The sequence below is a fragment of the Oncorhynchus mykiss genome, chromosome 18 (genome assembly GCF_057628025.1).
Source record: "Oncorhynchus mykiss isolate SJ-2025 chromosome 18, ASM5762802v1, whole genome shotgun sequence".
Classification (NCBI taxonomy): domain Eukaryota; kingdom Metazoa; phylum Chordata; class Actinopteri; order Salmoniformes; family Salmonidae; genus Oncorhynchus; species Oncorhynchus mykiss.
Window position 1 is genome coordinate 48387263 of NC_143039.1, and position 21747 is coordinate 48409009.

A 21747-nucleotide genomic window follows, 5' to 3' on the forward strand; every position below is an offset into this window, starting at 1 on the left:
GTCCCCAAAAAGGTTTCTGCATGTCAGCAGTCAAGTTGTCAAGATATAAGTCTATCTTGAAAACGTGATTGCTGACATGCAGAAAATGTTGGGACGGTATCAACAGGGAACTAACAAAACAAAAGAGTGGTATTTCACTTTAACTGACATGTTAAGGGTTGGTTTAGCATGGTATATGTCAGCTGTATGAGCGTGTGTGTGTGTGTGTGTGTGTGTGTGTTACAGGTCTTCCAGAGAAGGATGGATGGGAAAACTGACTTCTTCCGAGGTTGGGAGAACTACAGCAAAGGATTTGGAGAACTGAGTGGGGAATTTTGGCTGGGTGAGAGTCATTTGTCACGCGAAGTTTGTTTTCACCCGCTTCAGCAGCAGTGCACCAGGGTAACATCAAACGGAACGGCTATATTGACGACGCAAAAGCTAAACCATGTCACTTTTATGTAAACAGCGCAAGCCCTGGTGACAGATCAACTCGGTAAATAGACCCATTGCTAGGCAGAGAAATGAAACAATGCAGTGCCAGATGAGAAGGATCAATTTAATGTGGAAACGTATGGCAAGAGGGTAGAAAAAAAGCAGACTACTGGCACTATTCGTGCACAAACAGAAGGAAAACCAAGAGCAGTAGCAGAGGGCCTATCACTAAGTCCTTTCACTATTATTGGAGCAATTGGCTGAGCATTAGCGCCGGTAGCACAGTCTCCACTATTCTAACATTGAGGGGCATCATGCTCTACTCCGCAGATCTGATGAAAATAATAGTCTTCGGCGCCCCCTAGAGGCAATACAACACACATTTACTACAGTTGGCTTGGCAGTAAGCATTTTTTTTTGTGTGTGCTATAACACCTTCTTTCCCACTCATCTCTATCCGTATATAGGTAATGAGAACCTACACAATCTAACCAGCATGGCACCGATGACCCTACGTGTGGACCTCCGTGCAGGGGACGAATCCGTGTTTGCCAAGTACTCCACGTTCACGGTGGACACTGTTAGGAGGAACTACGCTCTCAAAGTGTCTGGGTACAGCGGTACAGCAGGTATGAACAGAATCTGTCCACTAAAACACGATTGACCTCTTATTGTGCATATCTCCACATAATCATTAAACCCCATCGTTTATTCCCTCTCCTTATCCCTCTATTCCACACCTACTGTTTTCCCCTCCTCGCGCCTGCCATCCGTCTTTCCACTCGATCTCCCTTTTCCCCTTTCCTTCTCTCCTTTTTCGTCCCGGTAGGTGACTCTATGAGTTACCACAACGGGCGCATGTTCTCTACCAGAGACAGAGACCCCGCGCCTTTCATCACCCGCTGCGCCATGTCCTATAGGGGGGGTTGGTGGTATAAGAACTGCCACCAGGCCAACCTTAATGGCCTCTACGACACCAGTGTCAATCACCAGGTAATCCCAGCTGACTTCATACCTCATTTCACTATTTCAGAGTCTAAATCATCAAATGAATCTAGGTCAAGTAATTTTGGGGTGGTTTATTAACCTAATTGCCTCTTTGTGTCTCAGGGTTTGATCTGGACTGCCTGGAAAGGCAAGGATTATTCCGTCCCTTTCACCGAGATGAAGCTCAGACCAACATCTTTCACCCCTCCAACTCAGGGGTAATGACAAAGTGGTGGACAGAGAATGAGAAGGGGAGAGAGGCACACTTTATGAACACACACACACACACACACAACCCCCAGGTAACTGCCAAAATAAAGGAAACACAGATAGTGTCTTAATAGGGCGTTGGGCCATCACGAGCCAGAACAGCTTCAATGCATCTTGGCATTGATTCTACAAGTGTCTGGAACTCTTATGGAGGGAGGCGACACCATTCATCCTCGAGAAATTCCATAATTTGGTGTTTTGTTGATGGTGGTGGAAAACGCTGTCTCAGGCACCACTTCAGAAACTCCCATAAGTGTTCAAGTGGGTTGAGATATGGTGACTGGCACACGCGCACACACACACACACACACTTTTAAACTCCTATGCTCCTTTGAGACCCTCTTTCAAAGTCACTGAGATCTCTTCTTCTAGCCAAGGTAGCCAAAATAATGGGGCAACTGAGCATTTTTATACATGACCCTAAGCGTGATGGGATGTTAATTGCTTAATTAACTCAGGAACCACACTTGTGTGGAAGAACTTGCTTTCAATATACCTTGTATCCCTTGTTTACTCAAGTGTTTCCTTCATTTGGCCAGTTTCCTGTACATAAGCACACAGGCAAACACACTCAATCCCACCCACAGAACATGCACCTATTAGCTTTTGTTGAAAAATCTCCAAATGCCTTTCTCTCCAGACTAAAGCGAGGACAGTTATCCATCCGTATGTTATATTGTACAGTTTCTAGATTATCTTTGCAATGTCCATTTTTTTTATTTTTTTATTACTCTAAGTGTTGTGGCACCCCTCTCGTCAGCTGTAAAAAATGTATGCATTGTCCCCTCGCAATGATGGTACAACCGTGGAAATGAGCGGGTGAATAATGGAGATTTATGTGTGTTCTTGACTGGGAATTCTCAAGTTGTGTCCTTTGTTTGTCTTATTTGTGGTTGTATGTCCTGTATTTTCTGTTGCCCCCAATTCTCAAATTGTAGTTGCTACAATAATAAAACAAATGATGATGGAACACGGGCAGCAGAAGCCGCTAACTAAAATGTTTTGATCGATTTTTTGGCTTTCTGCTTTCGTGTATTATGTCTGCTTCCAGTGTTGTAAATGGGCTAATAGTTCAACATCAGTCTTTATTTACATTGCGGACACAAAATGCACTGGGTGTACCGTTATACGAGCAAGTACTGTCTGTAAGTGAGGTTCTCATTAGGTGTTAGTAGGTGTTAGATTTGGAGACCTTGATGATAAACTGCACAGTGACAAAAGGTGTTACAATACAGTTACAAAAATGTTGAATACCAAACCTCCTAACGCTACCAAACTCCCCAGTTAGTCCCAATTTATGTATTTTTTATTTCACCTTTATTTAACCAGGTCCTGTCGGGCTGTATCACCGCCTGGTACGGCAACTGCTCCGCCCACAACCGTAAGGCTCTCCAGGCCAGTTGAGAACAAGTTCTCATTTACAACTGCGTCCTGGCCAAGATAAAGCAAAGCAGTGCAACGCAAACACAGATTTGCACATGGGATAAACAAACGTACAGTCAATAACGCAATAGAGAAATGTACAGTGTGTGAAAATGTAGTGAGGTAAGGCAATAAATAGGCCATAGTGGCAAAATAATTACAATTTAGCAATTAAACACTGGAGTGATAGATGTGCAGAAGATGAATGTGCAAGTAGAGATACTGGGGTGCAAAGGAGCAAATAAAATGCTTCCCATAGTTATGCATTACCACCGGCCATTACTCACTGACAAAGACTACACCTACTGCACTTTTACTCAAATGAAAACAGTTGTACTACAACAAGACAATTAATGTCCACAATCAGATCTATTTGAACCTTCTATTATTACATATGCAGTGAGTGTACAAAACATTAGGAACAACTGCTCTTATCATGACATAGACCGACGGTGAAAGTTATGACCCCTTATTGATGTCACTTGTTAAATCCACTTCAAATCAGTGTAGACGAAGGGGAGGAGACGGGTTAAAGAAGGATTTTTAAGCTTTCGAGACAAATGAGACATGGATTGTGTATGTGTGCCATGGGATTGATACCTCTGCACGGAATGTTAATTCCATCATCCATTATGACATGGACCTTCCATTGTTCACTACATGCAAGGTTCCAAGAACACACATATCCCTCAAACAGGTACACATTTCCTTCAGATACACCATGCCGAGAGGGGGAAAGGTATGATTTTTATGTTTTAGGATTATCCTTTAAAAAAAATGTTTTAACCATTGATATTACAGATGATTATTAAACCATTATGGTTTATTTATGTACTGCTAATGTAAATAGCATAAGCTTGTTTTAACAATGTGTACATATTTCTCACAATACCCGGGAGAGAACAAGCATCACTGCTAAATGTACTGAGGCTTCCAGGTAATGACCTCTCTACTTAACACACACCCACTGACAGACAGACGGACAGACAAGAGTCCATCTTACCTGGTTACATGGTCAAATCTCCACAGTGATGCTGTAACAGCCCAGGTGGAGGTTCCTGTACCAACCCAGGTTCCTGATCAGCAAGTCCACATGAAGCCATTGGTGAACCCTGTGTTGAAGCCTGTGGTGAATTCTGTGGTGAACCCTGTGGTTGCAAAAGGTATGTAAAAAATTTGGTCATTTAGAGTCTAATGTGTTACAAAGATAATGTATGTTAACAGAGTGACATACTGTATCATATTAATTTGTATAGCAATTGACAATAACCATGTACAGTACCAGTCAAAAGTTTGGAAACACCTACTCATTCAAGGGTTTTTCTTTATTTTGTCTATTTTCTACATTGTATAATAATAGTGAAAACATCAAAACTATGAAATAACACATATGGAATCATGTAGTAACCAAGAAAAGTGTTAAACAAATCAAAATATATTTTATACTTAAGATTCTTCAAAGTAGCCACCCTTTGCCTTGATGACAGCTGTGTACACGCTTGCCATTCTCTCAACCAGCTTCATGACGAATGCTTTTCCAACAGTCTTGAAGGAGTTCCCACATATGCTGAGCACTTGTTGGCTGCTTTTCCTTCACTATGCGGTCCAACTCAGCCCAAACCATCTCAATTGGGTGATAGTCCCACTAAGCGCAAACCAGATGGGATACGTATTCCTGCAGAATGCTGTGGTAGGCATATTGGTTTAAGTGTGCCTTGAATTCGAAATCAATCACAGACAGTGTCACCAGCAAAGCACCCCCACACCATCCTCCTCCATGCTTCACGGAACCACACATGCAGAAATCATCCATTAATCTACTTTGCGTCTCACAAAGACACGGCAGTTAGAACCAAAAATCGCAAATTTGGACTCATCTGACTAAAGGACATATTTTCACAGTCTATGTGTTTCTTTTTTTTAAATATATATATTTTTTAAATTTTACCCCTTTTTCTCCCCAATTTCGTGGTATCCAATTGTTGTAGTAGCTACTATCTTGTCTCATTGCTACAACTCCCGTACGGGAGAGACGAAGGCTGAATGTCATGCGTCCTCCGATACACAACCCAACCAGCCGTACTGCTTCTTAACACAGCGCGCATCCCACCCGGAAGCCAGCCGCACCAATGTCTACACCGTGCACCTGGCAACCTTGGCTAGCGCGCACTGCGCCCGGCCCGCCACAGGAGTCGCTGGTGCGCGATGAGACAAGGAGATCCTGGGCGCGAACCCAGGGACTCTGATGGCACAGCTGGCGCTGCAGTACAGCGCCCTTAACCACTGCGCCACCCGGGAGGCCCTGTCCATGTGTTTCTTGACCCAAGCACGTCTCTTGTTCTTACTGGTGTCCTTTAGTAGTGGTTTCTTTGCAGCAATTCGACCATGAAGGCCTGATTCATGCAGTCTCTCCTGAACAGTTGATGTTGAGATGTGTCTGTTACTTGAACTCTGTGAACCATTTATTTGGGCTGCAATCTGAGGTGCAGTTAACTCTAATGAACTTATCCTCTGCAGCAGAGGTAACTCTGGGTCTTCCTTTCCTGTGGTGTTCCTCATGAGAGCTAGTTTCATCACAGCGCTTGATGGTTTTTGCGACTGCACTTGAAGAAACTTTTAAAGTTCTTGACATTTTCCAGATTGACTGACCTTCATGTTTTAAAGCAATGATTGTCTGTCGTTTCTCTTTGCTTATTTGAGCTGCTCTTGCCATAATATGGATGTGGTCTTTTACCAAATAGGGCTATCTTCTGTATCCCCTACCTTGTCACAACACAACTGATTGGCTTAAATGCATTAAAAAGGAAAGAAATTCCACAAATGAACTTTTAACAAGGCACAATTGTTAATTGAAATGCATTCCAGGTGACTACCTCATGAAGCTGGTTAAGAGAATGCCAAGAGTGTGAAAATCTGTCATCAAGGCAAAGGGTGGCTACTTTGAAGAATGTCAAATATAAAATACATTTGGATTTGTTTAACACTTTGTTGGTTACTACATGATTCCATATGTGTTATTTATTGGTTTTGATGTCTTCACTATTATTCAAAAATGTAGAAAATACAAAAACATTTTTTAAATTAAATGGGATGAGTAGGTGTGTCCAAACTTTTGACTGGTACTGTACTTTCAAAATCCCTGTCAGTTCTTTCATTTACTTGCAGCAAGCCGTTGCCAACCCACTTGAGGCAGCTAGTCGAAACGTCGGTATTAAATTGGTATTACATTTTTGTATCTGAGCTCCTAGAGTGTGCCTCTCTTTTATTTTCAAGGCGACATGGCTAAAACATGGACAAATTAGAACAAGTAACCGGAATAACACCCTTCTGGCTCAATGTGGCAGAGAGATTCATCAACGATGTGTGCAATAATGTCTTTCAAGTTCTGCAGTATTACAAGTCTAAAGGGATCCCTGTAGATCTCTCTGATTTCACTTCATTTCAAGATGTTGGAGATAAGAGTGTCTTTAAGCACTGGGAGGACGACACAACAGACGAGTTTACCTTGATTGTTGGCCGTCTGACTGGGCTCGTCCTCAATAACCTCATGGAGAATTTCATGAAGGAGTGCCGAGGGGACACCAGTAAGCACGAGTGTCTGACAGACCTAGGTTTCAACATGGACGTCTGCAACTTTCTTTGTGGATGGGCGGATTTCGCAGTCAACATGACTGTGGTAAACGGACGGGAGATCTGTCACACTCCGGGACCACTGCCCATGCCCGCCTGTTGGCCAAGGTGCCATTGTCGACCAACGCCATCGCCCGAGAGTGCTCTCAAATCCACAAAGACTGGTTTAGAGGAGAGATCAGGAGTCAACTGAACAGCCAACTCTGGATCAGAATCATCTGGGCTCTTAGTCACCAATAACCACAGTCAGGTAGCCAGTAGCACACAGAGACGCCCCAAACTAAAGCCTACATTACTCATCTCCCGGTGTTACCCCTACATTACTCATCTCATATGTATATGTATATACTGTACTCTATATCATCTACTGCATCTTTATGCAATAAATGTATCACTAGCCACTTTAACTATGCCACTTTGTTTACATACTCATCTCATATGTATATACTGCACTCAATACCATCTACTGTATCTTGCCTATGCCGCTCTGTACCATCACTCATTCATATATCTTTATGTACATATTCTTTATCCCCTTACACTTGTGTCTATAAGGTAGTAGTTTTGGAATTGTTAGCTAGATTACTTGTTGGTTATTACTGCATTGTCGGAACTAGAAGCACAAGCATTTCGCTACACTCGCATTAACATCTGCTAACCATGTGTATGTGACAAATACAATTTGATTTGATTTGATTTGAGTTCTACGGTCGATTGCTGATCTTGGAAGGCATGGAGATATACCCAACACCCATCCACTGGACATCGGTCATCCTCTGACAAGAAAAAAAATGAGCATACTGCATTTCTGTTCTAACAAAAAGCTCAAATTTGGCAATAAAGGCATTAAACAAAGAAAATGTTGGTTACTTTACAAATGATTCCCGTACCAATTATTGGCGGTATGGGTGTTGAGATTTGCAGTAGCCCTAAATATTGCAAATTGTTGTTTCTTTTTTTGTCATGATGCATTTTTTGTTTTCTTTTCTTTATGAAGGTCAATATCACAGAAAGCTCATGCTACTGCTCCATTATTAATTAAGACTAGTAAAATGTTGGTATTTTTTTGTTGTTGATTGGAGCCTTTACAATGTTGCCCTCAATGCCATTGCACAGTGGTCTAGTAGCAGACGTTCTTCAACTGAACAGCCTATGAACACCGTGGACTCTGTTTGCACATGGACAGCTCCCAGTGCTGAATTGCTCAACTCAGAATGTGGGCCTGCTTCAACATTAGTTTCCCCAAACCAAATCTAATTGTAATTCTGCAGCAGGGGAAAGAACTGAACATAAAAGGGACATAAATCAATCAGTGTCTTCTGCTTCACATTCCTTATCAAGCCACTATATGGCCCTCCATTCTCATTGCACGTGGTGCGGCATGCAGTGGTCATGTCGCTCAGTCATATAGTTTACGTGGAAAGGACGAAAGAGTCGCTGGCCTTTAATCAATTAGATTGGCTCACCTCCTGCTTCCTCTCTCCTCCGTCCTCCTTTTGGAAAAAGGTCAAGGTTAATTGTACAAAACCCCGCCCACTCTCCGCCTACCTGGAGGGGAGCCCTCCCCTCATTGGTCGCCACACACCTCCGTCAAAGCTTGTTAAGAACAATCACGTCCACCTGAAAGAGGCGGAGCTACACCCATTTAAATGCCACTCCTGCAGTCATTTGTCCACTTTCACGTGGGTATAACCAATAAGATGTCATGTGGGTACCTGCGTCTATAAACCAATGAGGAGAGGCAGGACTTGCCGCGTAATCGGCATCAGCAATAGGAATGAGTTATATTTTATCCCTTGGCAACGCAGACGCTCGTTGACACGCTCGAGCAGTGTGGGTGCAATAATTGAATAACATGGATTCCGAAACTTATTTTGCAACGCTTGCGCACTCGACGCGTTAATGGAATTGGGACGTCCAAACACGGACGGTGACATCAGAATTGGGACGCCCAAGGATCCCGTTCCTATCAACCAACCAGCCATTGAGAATCCAATTTGTTCTGTTTTGACAAGATGGGATACAGTTTCAGATTGGATTTTTTGCCGCAAATTAGAATTTACGCAGCAGGTTAGCATAATTAACGTAGCAGGTTAGGAGGATTAAGGCTAGGGAAAGGCTTAGCTAAAATGAAAAACAAATCTACTTTTGAAGTTAATTTGACAAACTGTAACCTTCTAGCCATGACAATACTGTATTTTGATTCGTCTGAGGCTGTGTTAAAATGTAAAGTGAAAGTTCACCCCACGAAACGCTGACACATCCAACCGAGACAGTTTACCGTGACAGCGTTTAACAAAGTAAAAGGGGCTGAAAAGTGAAGTGCAGTAGACGCTCTCCTTTCACCTGAGGGTTCTCGAGTTGTGGATTCGTTCGCCCAGCTTGATTGAAGATGCTCCATAATTCTCGACCTCCCCAACCTCAAAGCGCTGGTTTTTCCTTTGAGAACACTCGCAGGTGAGTTCCTTTCTTAGTGGTCCATAGGGTAATTTGAGTAACATTTACTGCAACTCATGTTTTATTATGTATTGGGACAGTTCTTGAGGTGGATGCCAGGGGTTCGAGTCAAGACCATAACATTGGTCGAGACCCAATTCGCGCACAATTAAAGGGCAACTCTTTTCAACCTAATTTTCATTCTCAGCACAATACCAATGTCAACCAGAAGCTTTTGGGAAGAACTATACTAGGACTGGCTGATTGTAATGGTATTAAACATATGGCAACCGTGTGACTCAGGTCCATTTTTTTTCCATTCCACCAAATACAATGCCCACCCTCCTATAGTCCAAAGGAGGCTGGTGGGAGGAGCTAACATATGTGAAAAGGGCACATTTTCTATGTTTTGTAGAAAAAAAAAAATAAAGTTCTACCAGATGACATCAAGTAAAAACATTTTCAAACACTGAGATTCACGGATGTGGAAACCAAGAAAATACCTTCCCTTGTTGCAGGTTTTGAAAATCACTACTTTTAATCCTACCCTGTGATGAAACCATTTTAGAACCTTTATCTTTTTAACCACAGATCATAGAAACACACTGTTTATACAAAAGCATTTCACTACATCTGCTAAATGTATGTGTGACCAATAACCATTTTTTTTGTAGACAGGTTTGGTGCTGGAGGAGATTGAGTTTGAAAAGTGGCAGAATTGTCCTTTAATTTTATTCAATTTGTCTGCTTTTGTAAAATTGTGAACCTGCAGAAAAATAATTAACACTATCGTAGTTTAAAACAGGATAATTACTGTAGGCCTACATTGTTACCATGTAAATAGTTTTAGCAGAGGAAGATTTCCTGACTAATTTCTGGTTTTAGTAGGCTTAGGTTTATAGCCCAACTTTATTTTTATTTTTTATTTTTTGGGGGGGGGGGGGGGCCGATAAAGTTTTTTTTAAAGTAATGCAAAATATCCAGGCTATATACATGGGGTACTGAGTCTGTGTGATGCTAACAGGTTAGTTGAGGTAATTGAGCCAATATGTACATGTATGTAGGGGTAAAGTGACTATGCATAGATAAAACAGCAAGTAGCAGCAGCGTTAAAAAAAAAGGGGGGGGGGGGGGGGAAATAGTACTGTTAGCCATTTGATTAACTGTTCGGCATTCTTATGGCTTGGGGGCAGAAGCTGTTAAGGAGCATTTTGGACCTAGACTTGGCACTAAGGTACCGCTTGCCGTGCGGTAGCAGAGAAGTCTGAGTAGGGTGGCCGGAGTCTTTGACAATGTTTAGGGCCTTCCTCTGACACCGCCTTGTGTATATAGGTCCTGGGTGGCAGGAAGCTTGGCCCCAGTGATCGGCCGGGCTCTGCTAAGGCCAACACGAAGCCAGCTTCTCTAAATATACCCAACATTGCATAATAACAAGTTCTCACTTTGCAGAAATGCTGTGTTGGAGGGGAATTTGTCAGAGCTTGGTTACAGTTCTCCTAAGGCAAGGAAGACTGGAACCACCATCGCTGGCATAGTATTCAAGGTGAGAATCAGTCATTACACATTTTCCGTTTACTGTGATGTAGGGGTCTCAAGATTGAGCTCAGCACAAAGTATGATTATAGTTTGCGTTTCCTCCCTCCACAGGATGGGGTGATACTTGGAGCTGACACAAGAACCACTGATGACATGGTGGTAGCTGACAAGAATTGCATGAAGATCCACTACATTGCACCCAACATCTAGTAAGTACCACAAAGAATAGACCTTGTACAGTATAAGTGTTGCTTGTGTAACCAATATGTAGTTGAGCATCAGCCCCTGTACAATGACATGCACAGACTGGGGATTTTGTCTAAGTCTATTTGAACCACCATGTTTCACCCACTAATCTCAATTTTTCTTGTAGCTGTTGTGGCGCAGGTGTGGCTGCAGATGCAGAAGTCACCACTCAGATGATGTCATCCAATGTGGAGCTACACTCACTCAGCACAGGACGTCCTCCCCTTGTTGTCACGGTTACCCGACAACTGAAACAGATGCTCTTCAGGTGAGTGAGCATGAATGAGTCTGACGATGGGAAAATAAGACCTCTACAGTGGCCATTCTCATAACATTGTTTGAATGCTGACAATCTAGTTACTTTCCAGGCCATAATAGACACCAATACCACAATAGTGCCTTCAATATCAAATCCCTCACTTGATTACAATTTTATCACACATTGATGATGCTATTACATTGTAGCTCTCTACACCTGAATTGTGGCTTCTGCAATGCTTCCATTCCAGGTACCAGGGACATATTGGCTCCTCTCTGATTGTTGGAGGTGTGGATGTGACTGGTGCTCACCTCTACAGTGTCTACCCACACGGCTCCTATGACAAACTACCATTCCTTACTATGGGTATTGATCTCCATTTGTTTATCTAGTCAATGCTTGACTTTGTCAGCGATTGAGACTTTTTTTTGCACCATGTCCTTGTGTTTCAGTCCAGCATAATCAGATGGATGCCTGTATTGTTTGTCTTTGGTAATCATCTGCCATCAACTAATTCAGCTGGGCTGTGGGAAGAGCTTCTAATGCTAAGTTTGATTGAATATTGAAACATTAGAAAAAGGTAACAGTTCTGCTGTTGTATTTGCAGGTTCAGGAGCAGGTGCAGCTATTTCTATCTTTGAAGACAGATACAGACCAAACCTGGATGTGAGATGCAGTTAATTTTTATTGAACAGTTAATTTCATACAATGTCTCGCTCACCTGTCTTACCTGCCTTATCTGTCTCTTGCTCAGCTAGAAGAGGCTAAAAAGCTGGTGCGAGATGCAATTGCTGCTGGGATTTTCTGTGACTTAGGCTCTGGCAGTAATGTGGACCTGTGTGTCATCACTCATGCAGGGGTTCAGTACCTTAGGGGCTATGACCAACCAGCCCAGAAGGGGAAAAAGTGAGCCATCCAAGTTTCTACTGGGCTACAACCAACACAATTGTGTGATTATTACTTAGTAATTCCCATTATGAATAATCATCTTTTTCCTTTCTCTTTGCCCATTTCCAGAGGACAGTACACGTACAAGCCTGGCACCACTGCAGTTTTAACAAAGACTGTCACACCCCTGCCTCTGGACATTGTTGATGAATCAATTCAGCTTATGGACACTCAGTAAAATCTATGCTGCTACAGGTTTTATTAAACCAACATGAATTCCAAAACTAAAATAGTAAAAATGTCTACTTTGATTCTAAATCCTGACTGGTACTTACTACCAAAATACAATTAATGCATTTAGATGTTTTTATTAAACCTATTAGCACAGGGCTGCCCAACCTTCTTCCGGGAGATCTACAGTCCTGTGGGTTCAGTCCAACCCTAATTTAATTAGCTGCTCAACAAGACCATAACTAGTTGAATCAGATATGCTAAATTAGGGTTGGACTGAACCTACAGGACAGTAGATCTCCAGGAAGAGGGTTGGGCAGCCCTGTTTCTACCAGAACATGCATGCAATAGTACAGCAGTCACTATGATAACCCCACACCTGAATCTGTTGATTTTGTCTGTATAATTGTTTTTACTATTACAAAGCTACTTTGTTATATTACTTGAGTATGACATACTACTGCTAGATATGCTGTTACTAGTGTAACATATTTTTATAACCAACCGATGCTTCACATTTATTCATCCGGTGAAATATCTGGCTTATTGTTGTATCTGTGACTGTACGTTAATGCCATGTTAAATCACATGCTCGAGCTGACTGACTTGTCCAATAAACATGCAGCTCCACTTTCTCTAACACCACCCATTGGAGTAACGGTAAACAAGGCGTTTTCATACGCTCATCGACACATCTCATTGGCTCTGCGAGGAGACGGATACCAAGGAGCGTCGTTTGAATTTCGGTCACATTGGTTCAGAGAGAAGTTTAGTCTTTGGTGCATTGTTGACAAAAAGCTCTTCGCATAAGATTTGTATCGGCTGGTAAGTGTGGAATTTCGACACGTTCAAAAGTTGTTAGCTTTATGGTTTGCTTAGTTAGCGGTGGCATGCTAGTTCTTCATAGAGCTTTGCATCTACTAAATTAGCTAACTTACCTCCCTAAAATGAACGTTCCAGTTACCGGTTTTTAATTCTTGATTTACAATTATATGGGTTCAACCCGATGCGATCTAGAGAACTAGACCAAGTACCTTGGGGCGAGTTGGCTAACTATCTGCTTGTTACCTTTTGAGTGAATGCGGGTTTGCATTGTTTCCAGTTTGGCCCTGGTTGAGTTCAGAGGCATGTTCAGGACGCTGCAACGTTACAGAACGTTCAGATACTTAACGTTAAGTGATAATGCCCAAAGGTTATTTTGATGAATGCACTCATACTTCCACGATATATAGTCAAGTCGCGGATCGTTCCTACTATCGGTTTGGTTTTCAGAGACGCGAGCCAGTCGTTGAGTCTTTTTGTTCTGTATCTATATGGACGTGACCCATTAGTTAGTTCAAAATGTTCCGTACCGGCTTCCAACGTTCGTATCCCTTGCATGCTAGCTAGCCTACAACTACGACTAATTTAGTCATGTCAAACATTGCAGCCAGAATAACAGCAAATTAGCTGCGTTTGTCTAATCTGTTTTCTAGCAGTAGGTCCATAAGAATGAGCTAATGATGCACGATTTCGCATCTCTTGTCAGGACACTATACTGAGGAGCAAGCCAACAACACAGCTACGACAATCATTTCAAACTGGAAATACAGCCATCTAGCTGCCTTTTAGTTTGAACTGTTTTCTGTATACATTTCTTTGTCTATATCCTAAATAGTTATAAAAGCTGACTGTCTCGTCCCAACATTTTCATTAGTGACAACTGAATATCGAATTTAAATATTGAACAGTTTTGCAAATGTCGGAGACACTGACAGCAAGGTTTATAAAACCTCTGCTGTTAAATCAAATGCTAGTCTAACAGAAATGGGAGATAATGTCTAGATGCTTTTTATAGTGGAGATCAAGTTCATAAATTGCCTGGCTGGGCTGATGAGATTGTGCAGTGAGATGGAACAGATTAAATAGGCATTTAAATGTCAGCTTTAGCTGGTGGTAACTTGTGGAACAGACACTGGTTGGAATGAGGTTTTAACCAATCAGCATCCAGGATTAGTCCCATCCGTTGTATAATGTTTTATGTATAACAGATTGCATATCTTCAGAACGTTCAGGTGTAGTGAAGAACGTGGCACCTATCAGAACACCCCCCCCCCCCCCCTGAATGTGACCCCACAATGTCATGCCTGAGCCTAACATGAGACAGCCAGAGTTACCAGACCATGGTAGATACTAAGTGGGACCCTTGAGACAATCCTACCCTGAACCCAACCTAACCCCTCGCGTCACTGAGGGGTTTGATTAATCTGGCCCGGGGTACCCTGGGCTATGGCCCGTCACGTCACCGGCAAAAGCGGGGAGGGAGGAGCACCCTTATTGGGGCTGCAGGGTAGCCTAGTGGTTAGAGCATTGGACCAGTAACCAGAAGGATGCAAGTTTAAACCCCCGAGCTGACAAGGTACAAATCTGTCGTTCTACCCCTGAACAGGCAGTTAACCCACTGTTCCTAGGCCGTCATTACAAATAAGAATTTGTTCTTAACTGACCTGCCTAGTTTAAAAAAATATAAAAGTAATCTGCGCTGCTCGTTAATGTCAACAAGGTACCATGGTGCATCGTCCAGAAACGTATATCTATTTTCCATACATGTTTGAATTTAAAAATATATATATAATAATTGGGAATAATTGGGAAGGCAATGACTTTTGCATGTGAGTAAAGAATCCTACTACAATAATTCAGTGTTTGTCATGGCGCGCTGAAGTAGCCAAGGCAGAGAGCTCAGTAAATATGGTAAATGTTTTTACATGTTGTTTTACTGCATATTTCAAACCTTCTTTGTTTTTGATAACTTGTTTTGGCTTGGCTAGCTAATATAGTGTGATTTTAATGATGCATCAACAGCATCAGAATTTTGGCCAACTGCCCCGGTTCTTAGAGGGAAGTGGACAGCGGTGTGAGGAGATGCAGAGGCTCGCCTCGTAGGGGGCTTTTCCAGACTACTGCTGGGGAGTAGTGGTTATTCTGCCGCTTTTACAGTCGCTGAAGCATCACCCAGGTGGGTGCTACATTTCAGTAACGGACTATCCAGCTTGCCTACGGAGAAGGAGCTGTGAACATCAAAGACAACAATGTGCCCGCTGAAGAGCTCCGTGGCCTGTTTGTCAGATGTTTCTACCTACCTCCCTGGCTGCTCCATCCGCTCAAGATACTACTTTTCCGAACTGCTTATCATCTAATGCTGTTGAAGACCATCACCCAAGAACTGACACATGTTGTTTTTTAAGTGACTTTGAGATTCTACTGTTTTTTTGTTTGTTTTATTTAACCTTTATTTAACCAGGCAAGTCAGTTAAGAACAAATTCTTATTTACAATGATGGCCTAGGAAGTGGGTTAACTGCGTTGTTCAGGGGCAAAACGACAGATTTTTGCCTTGTGAGCTCGGGGATTCAATCTAGCAACCTTTCAGTTACTGGCCCAACGCTCTAACCACGAGGCTACCTGCCGCCCCCTTTGTACTGAAAAGCGCTATATAAAATGTATTATTACACATGCATAATTATGTCACTTTGGTTTTGAACCGAATTCGCTGTCGGACAGAGGGGCACCTGGCTCATCCGGTGTAAAACACGCCTACCAGCCAACCCCGCTCGAGCTTAATTGAACCCCTCCACTCATTCATTCCATGGAGGGCTGAGTGTCTGTGGGTTTTCACTCAACCCTTGTACTTGATTAATCAATTAAGTTCATTAATTAGTTAGGAACTACCCTCACCTGGTTGTCTAGGTTTAAATTGGACACCATTTTGAAAGGGAATAACAAAAACGAGTAGATACTCAGGACCTCTGTGGAATGAGTTTGACACCTATGTCAGCAGAGGAGTTTTTTTATTTTTTCAGTATGCATTTTGAGTCCAACCCTTTCTATTCTTCTTCTTTTCTTTTCCAATATACACCATATGGCTAACAGGGCTGTGTGTGTGTGTTATGCAAGATTAATGACGAAGACCATTTAAACCTATATGGTCAATACTGGAGCCAGTCACAACGCATTTACTTTTCTCTATCTCCTCTTCACTATCAGGCAACAGTCTGGCTTCATTGACGCTGTTTTGTGAACTAGTATTGGAGGATGCCTCGTCACGATCCTGACAGTTCTTCTGCAAGCCGGCGCAAGGGTGCGGTACCCAAGCGTCGGCCTCCAGCCTCCACCGCGACTGCTTCAACATCAAAGGCAAAGGCACCACGGCTGAGTGGACCATCGGGTGAGGAGAATAGGGGGAATGTGGGTTGGACTCATGGCTTCTCAATGCTTAAACTGAAGCAAACTGTTTTTGTTTAGCTATGTACAGTGCATTTGGAAAGTATTCAGACCATGACTTTTCTACATTTTGTTACGTTACAGCCTTATTCTAAATGTTTATTTTTTATTTTTTATCCATGATCAATCAACACACAATACCCCATAATGACAAAGCAAAAACAGCTTTTTAGAAATGTTATCAAATGTATTAAATAAAAATAACTGAAATAATACATTTACACAAGTATTCCCCCCCTCAGTACTTTGTTGAATCACCTTTGGCAGTGATTACAGCCTTTGGTCTTCTTGGGTATGACGCTACAAGCTTGGCACACCAGTATTTGGGGAGTTTCTCCCATTCTTCTCTGCAGATCCTTCTCAAGCTCTTTCAGGTTGGATGGGGAGCGTCGCTGCGCAGCTATGTTCAGGTCTCTCCAGAGATGTTCAAGTCCGGGCTCTGGCTGACCCACTCAAGGACATTCAGAGCCTTGTCCCGAAGCCACTCCTGCGTTGTCCCGTTGGAAGTTGAACCTTCGCCCCCAGTCTGAGGTCCTGAGCGCTCTGGAGCAGGTTTTCATCAAGGATCTTTCTGTACTGTGCTCAGTTCATCTTTCCCTCGATACAGACTAGCTTCCCAGTCCCTGCCGCTGAAAAACATCCCCACCTCATAATGCTGCCACCACCATGCTTCACCCTAGGGATGGTGCTGGGTTTCTTCCAGACGTGATGCTTGGCATTCAGGTCAAAGAGTTAAATCTTGGTTTCAGCAGTCCAAAGAATCTTGTTTCTCATGGTCTGAGAGTTCTTTAGGTGCCTTTAGGCAAACTCCAAGTGTGCTGTCATGTGCCTTTTACTGAGGAGTGGCTTCCATCTGGCCACTCTACCATAAAGGCGTGATTGGTGGAGTGCTGCAGACATTGTTGTCCTTCTGGAAGGTTCCCCCATCTCCACAGAGGAACTCTGGAGCTCGTGTCATAGTGACCATCGGGTTCTTGGTCACTTCCCTGACCAAGGCCCTTCTCCCCCGATTGCTCAGTTTGGCCGGACAGCCAGCGTTAGGAAGAGTCTTGGTGGTTCCAAACTTCTTCCATTTAAGAATGTTGCTTCAATTGCTGCAGGCATGTTTTGGTACCCTTCCTCAGATCCGTGCCTCGACACAATCCTGTCTCGGAGCTCTACACACAATTCCTTCGAGCTCATGGCTTGGTTTTTGCTCTGACATGCACCGTCAACCGTGGGGCCTTTATATAGACAGGTGTGTACCTTTCCAAATCATGTCCAATCAATTGAATATATCACAATTTACCACAGGTGGATTCCAATCAAGTTGTAGAAACATCTCAAGGATGATCAAAGGAAACAGGATGCACTTGAGCTCAATTTCGTGTCTCATAGCATAAGGGTCTGAATACTTATGCAAATAAGGTATTTTTGCTTTTTATTTTTAATAGATTTGCAGGTATTAAAAAAACAAGTTTTGCTTTGACAGTATGGTTATTGTGTGTAGATTGAGAATAAAAAAAAGCTGTAACCTAACTAAATGTGGGAAAAGGGACGGGGTCTGAATACTTTATGAATGCACTGTATGTGACCACTAGTTGAAAGTGTTGCAATGAAGAAATATTATAAGGTTCTGTTCTCATTGTTTAAAGATGATCTGGGTCCCTCTAGCCTCTGCTGTTCCAGATCCCCCCCCGCGAAAAAATAGAAGGTTTCGCCCTGGCACCCGAGCTCTGATGGAAATTCGCAAGTACCAGAAGAGCACTGACTTGCTTTTGCGCAAGGCACCGTTTGCACGTCTGGTACGATACCCCTGGTTCTGTCCTTTCTTGTCTGGTAGAGGTTGGTTAGCACATGGATCCTGCAAACCGATTTTACAACCACCATTTTGTCTATAGTCACCTTACATTCTTAGATGCATGCTGCCACTGTCTGACAATACATTACTTGTTGATAATACATAGTTAGCCCTGTGAATTTTACCCTTTTTTGGGTTGCAAAATCAACAATTCCCTCATATTATCCGAGAGCTTGCATATTTGACCAATCACCATACTATTACCGCATACAACAGTCAAATCATCGCAATATTATCTCACACAACTGACCAATCACTGCACTACAATAAGGGGGTTTGCAATTTCGACCAGTTAAGCCACATGTCACCAAACATTCCCTTGTCAGTGCATTTTCTTGACAAGTTGGACAAAATCATTGCAAAATGACAGAATTGCCACAGCAGCAAATTGCAAGGTTGTTTACTCAGGTTGTCTACGCAGGTTCGGGAGGTGTGCCATACTTATACCAGGGACTTCATGAGATGGCAGGTGAACGCTCTTCTGGCCTTGCAGGAGGTATGTTGCTTCCCACTCCTGTGCTTATTTGAATAACTGTTATATCAATACTCAACCAGGGGTCTCCATCATTTTCTAGCATGTGAGCTACTTTATTCAAATGAAACAAGCTACACATTTTTCTCCAGCTTTCGAACAAGCACATTATTCTCTCCCCTGCCACTCTTCCCCAGCTCCTGAGTGTACAAGAGAAAATAGTGTGCAGTGTTTTCTGTCAATATACCGCAAAAAATCTGTTAAATAAAACTCAAGTGCGGGCACTATAAAATCAGATGCATTTTCTGTTTTAATTTGACTGTTTTAAGATGTATTTTTTAAATTATGTTCTGAGTCAATGTTTACATCACATCAGGAGACAATGTTTTGTTGTTGGTATCTGGATTTGTGTGTAATTCCCCTTTAATTGCACATCTGGCCCTTTTTAAATGCAAATCTAGTGATGTTTCTGTACTGCTGCTGCCTATTTCATGGCAAAGTTTGTAAATAACAAATAAATTATATAATTTCTCATCATATACTTCTGCCAGGTAAGCCTACTTTGCAGTTTACATTCACTTGAGAAGGTTTTGGGGAAAGTATTTCTGTCAACCTGCAAGACGGTTATCACATCAACTGGCAGTGGCTACACATGGACTGATAGACAAGGGGCAATATTGCTGGAAATGAATTGGCATATATTGTGTTAAGTTTGGCTTTTGAAGCAAATAGTGGCTAACCAGGGGTGGGATAATGTCAATGTTGCATTGGTTAAATAATATCTGGGAGTTTGCGGTGTCTGATACTTGTGAGATTTGTTTTTGACAGTTTATGGTAGAACACGTGAAAATTGCAGCTACAGGTAGCTCGCAATCGACATGTTGGAGACCCCTGCTCTAAACCCTTCTTACAGTTTAAAATGATTATAACAACATCATAGTACACATTATTATTTATTTTTTACATATCGACAATAAAAAAAAATCCCCTCTGCTTTTTTTGTATCCCTATTAATGGTGTTGTCAATATATTTGCTGGTCATTGTTTGACACCATTATTTATCTTCCAGGCTGCAGAGGCTTTCCTTGTTTTACTGTTTTCCGACGCCTACCTGTGTACAATCCACGCCAAGCGTGTAACGCTGTTCCCCCGTGACATTCAGCTTGCCCGGCGAATTCGAGGAGTGGATGACCTCTGAGAATGCTCAGATGAGCAGTTTGGCTTGGGATGAGGTCTGTTGTAGCCTCTCTTCTTCTTGTCACTCAAGCCCAGCCAAGGTGACCATGGACCATGGGGTGTTGAGGACCTAACAATGCTATGTTTTGATGCAAAGCATTAGTGGACCTAATTTGCCCCAAACACACATGCATTATGTTCATGCCAGTTATAACCTCAGTATATTCTATAACAACATGCTAACTCAGTCAAAGACTATTGACCAATGTTTTGCATTTAGAAACATGTATTTTTTTGTACATTGTGAAAGGAAAACACTGTTGGGTATACTGCTTTAGTTCATCTGTGTTTTGGACCTCATGGTACCTAAGCAAAGTTAGTATACTGGTAAAATCTGTAAAATATTAGATTTTCTGTAAATAATATAGATCAATTGTTTTCATGTTTGATTTAAATAAATGTTTTTATTCGGTACAAAAACAATTTGAAATGGCTCACATTTGTATACCCCTGTTTCATATGTGCAGGGATAAAATCATAGAATTACATGTAGTGGATTATATGATGTCTATGGACAACCTGCTAATGACACATTTCTGTAATGAAGGTTGGTGACCCATACAGCTATTGTAGCACTACAGATCCATTCCTTATAACCTGGACATTAGTTTCTTTCATGTTAACCTGTTATTTATCATGCCCAATTTTAACATGTCTCTGTGGTGTTTGTGTGCATGTGGTTTCATCCACCGCCTTTTTTCTCATTGTATTTTCATCTGATGGTGTGGTGTTGCCAGATGCCCCTTTTGGCTCTCCCTTTTTTAATTGGTCTCTTGGGACAGCTTTCTGCTGCCTCCTGGCCCCTGATCTACCTGCTTTCCCAGTAGGCAGCCAATCAGATTATCTCACACCTGCCTGGAACAGCTTCAGGTCCTGTTTACATGTGTGCTAGGGCATCACTTGTGACCGCGAAACACACCGGGCAACATTTAGAGTTAGATGTTTAAACGGCACAGCAGTTGAACGACTACAGACAAGTGGGAACACTTTCTGCGTAGGATCCCTTTTAATGGCGAGGATTTTTTGAGTCAAAGAGAAGGTGTTCATGTATTCACATGGACAGAGAATAGTACTGTTTATTCAAGTGCCATAATGTACATTAATGCATTTTAAAGGGGATATTATTCATGGGTCCAAAATAGGTGCATTCTTTTGGGCCATCGACACGTCAGGTAAGACAATTTTATGCTCTTGAGTCTAGTCAAGCCAATTCATTGAATAGCAATGTTAAGAGCAATATATTCTTATTCCATGTTGTTTACTTGCATGTATTGTACATGTTTGTTAAAGGTGCATTTTAGGATTGGAGATGGAAGTATCCACTGCAAGGATAGTGTTAGAAATCAACTTAATAAAGTTGTGAAGTGAATAAACAAGAACTCTTTAAATGTCTTATTGTTATTTGATGTGATCCACATCCCTCTTTTTCCCTCTGTCATTAGAGCAGCACCCTGGAGGGCTTATTGTATGGCGGCTTCCATGGTGACAAGGGGGAGGGGTCTGTGAACCAAGGGAGCAGCCAGTCAGGAGAGGAGAATTCCACAGCCAGTGTAAGCCCCAGCTAGCTGGAACCAATTATGTTTGTCTGTAGCCTGGTCCCAGACGTTTCTGACAGCCA

The 21747-nt window shown here is 42.3% G+C and overlaps 3 protein-coding genes across 4 annotated transcripts in view; all 3 read left to right on the forward strand.

Annotated features, from left to right (window-relative positions):
- LOC110496237 (tenascin-R) overlaps window positions 1-2663 on the forward strand; it is a 28583-nt gene extending 25920 nt beyond the window's left edge. For both annotated transcript variants that reach the window (XM_021572019.3, XM_021572020.3), the window contains 4 exons: window positions 226-322; window positions 882-1043; window positions 1244-1407; window positions 1525-2663. In XM_021572019.3, coding sequence (XP_021427694.3) covers window positions 226-322; window positions 882-1043; window positions 1244-1407; window positions 1525-1623 — 522 coding nt within the window. In that variant the 3' untranslated portion in view covers window positions 1624-2663. The remainder of the gene's footprint in view (window positions 1-225; window positions 323-881; window positions 1044-1243; window positions 1408-1524) is intronic.
- Window positions 2664-8529: 5866 nt separating this feature from the next.
- LOC110496242 (proteasome subunit beta type-7) lies at window positions 8530-12378 on the forward strand. The gene is made up of 8 exons (XM_021572026.3): window positions 8530-9180; window positions 10609-10702; window positions 10807-10904; window positions 11069-11209; window positions 11451-11566; window positions 11808-11866; window positions 11955-12106; window positions 12218-12378. The coding sequence occupies exons 1-8, from the start codon at window positions 9116-9118 to the stop codon at window positions 12324-12326; spliced, it is 834 nt and encodes a 277-aa protein (XP_021427701.1). The 5' UTR covers window positions 8530-9115; the 3' UTR covers window positions 12327-12378.
- Window positions 12379-13007: 629 nt separating this feature from the next.
- LOC110496244 (histone H3-like centromeric protein A) lies at window positions 13008-20549 on the forward strand. The gene is made up of 5 exons (XM_021572028.3): window positions 13008-13144; window positions 16345-16525; window positions 18235-18365; window positions 18843-18917; window positions 19963-20549. Exons 2-5 carry the CDS (start codon window positions 16393-16395, stop codon window positions 20089-20091), a joined length of 468 nt encoding a protein of 155 aa, XP_021427703.1. The 5' UTR covers window positions 13008-13144; window positions 16345-16392; the 3' UTR covers window positions 20092-20549.
- The last annotated feature ends 1198 nt before the right edge of the window (window positions 20550-21747 follow it).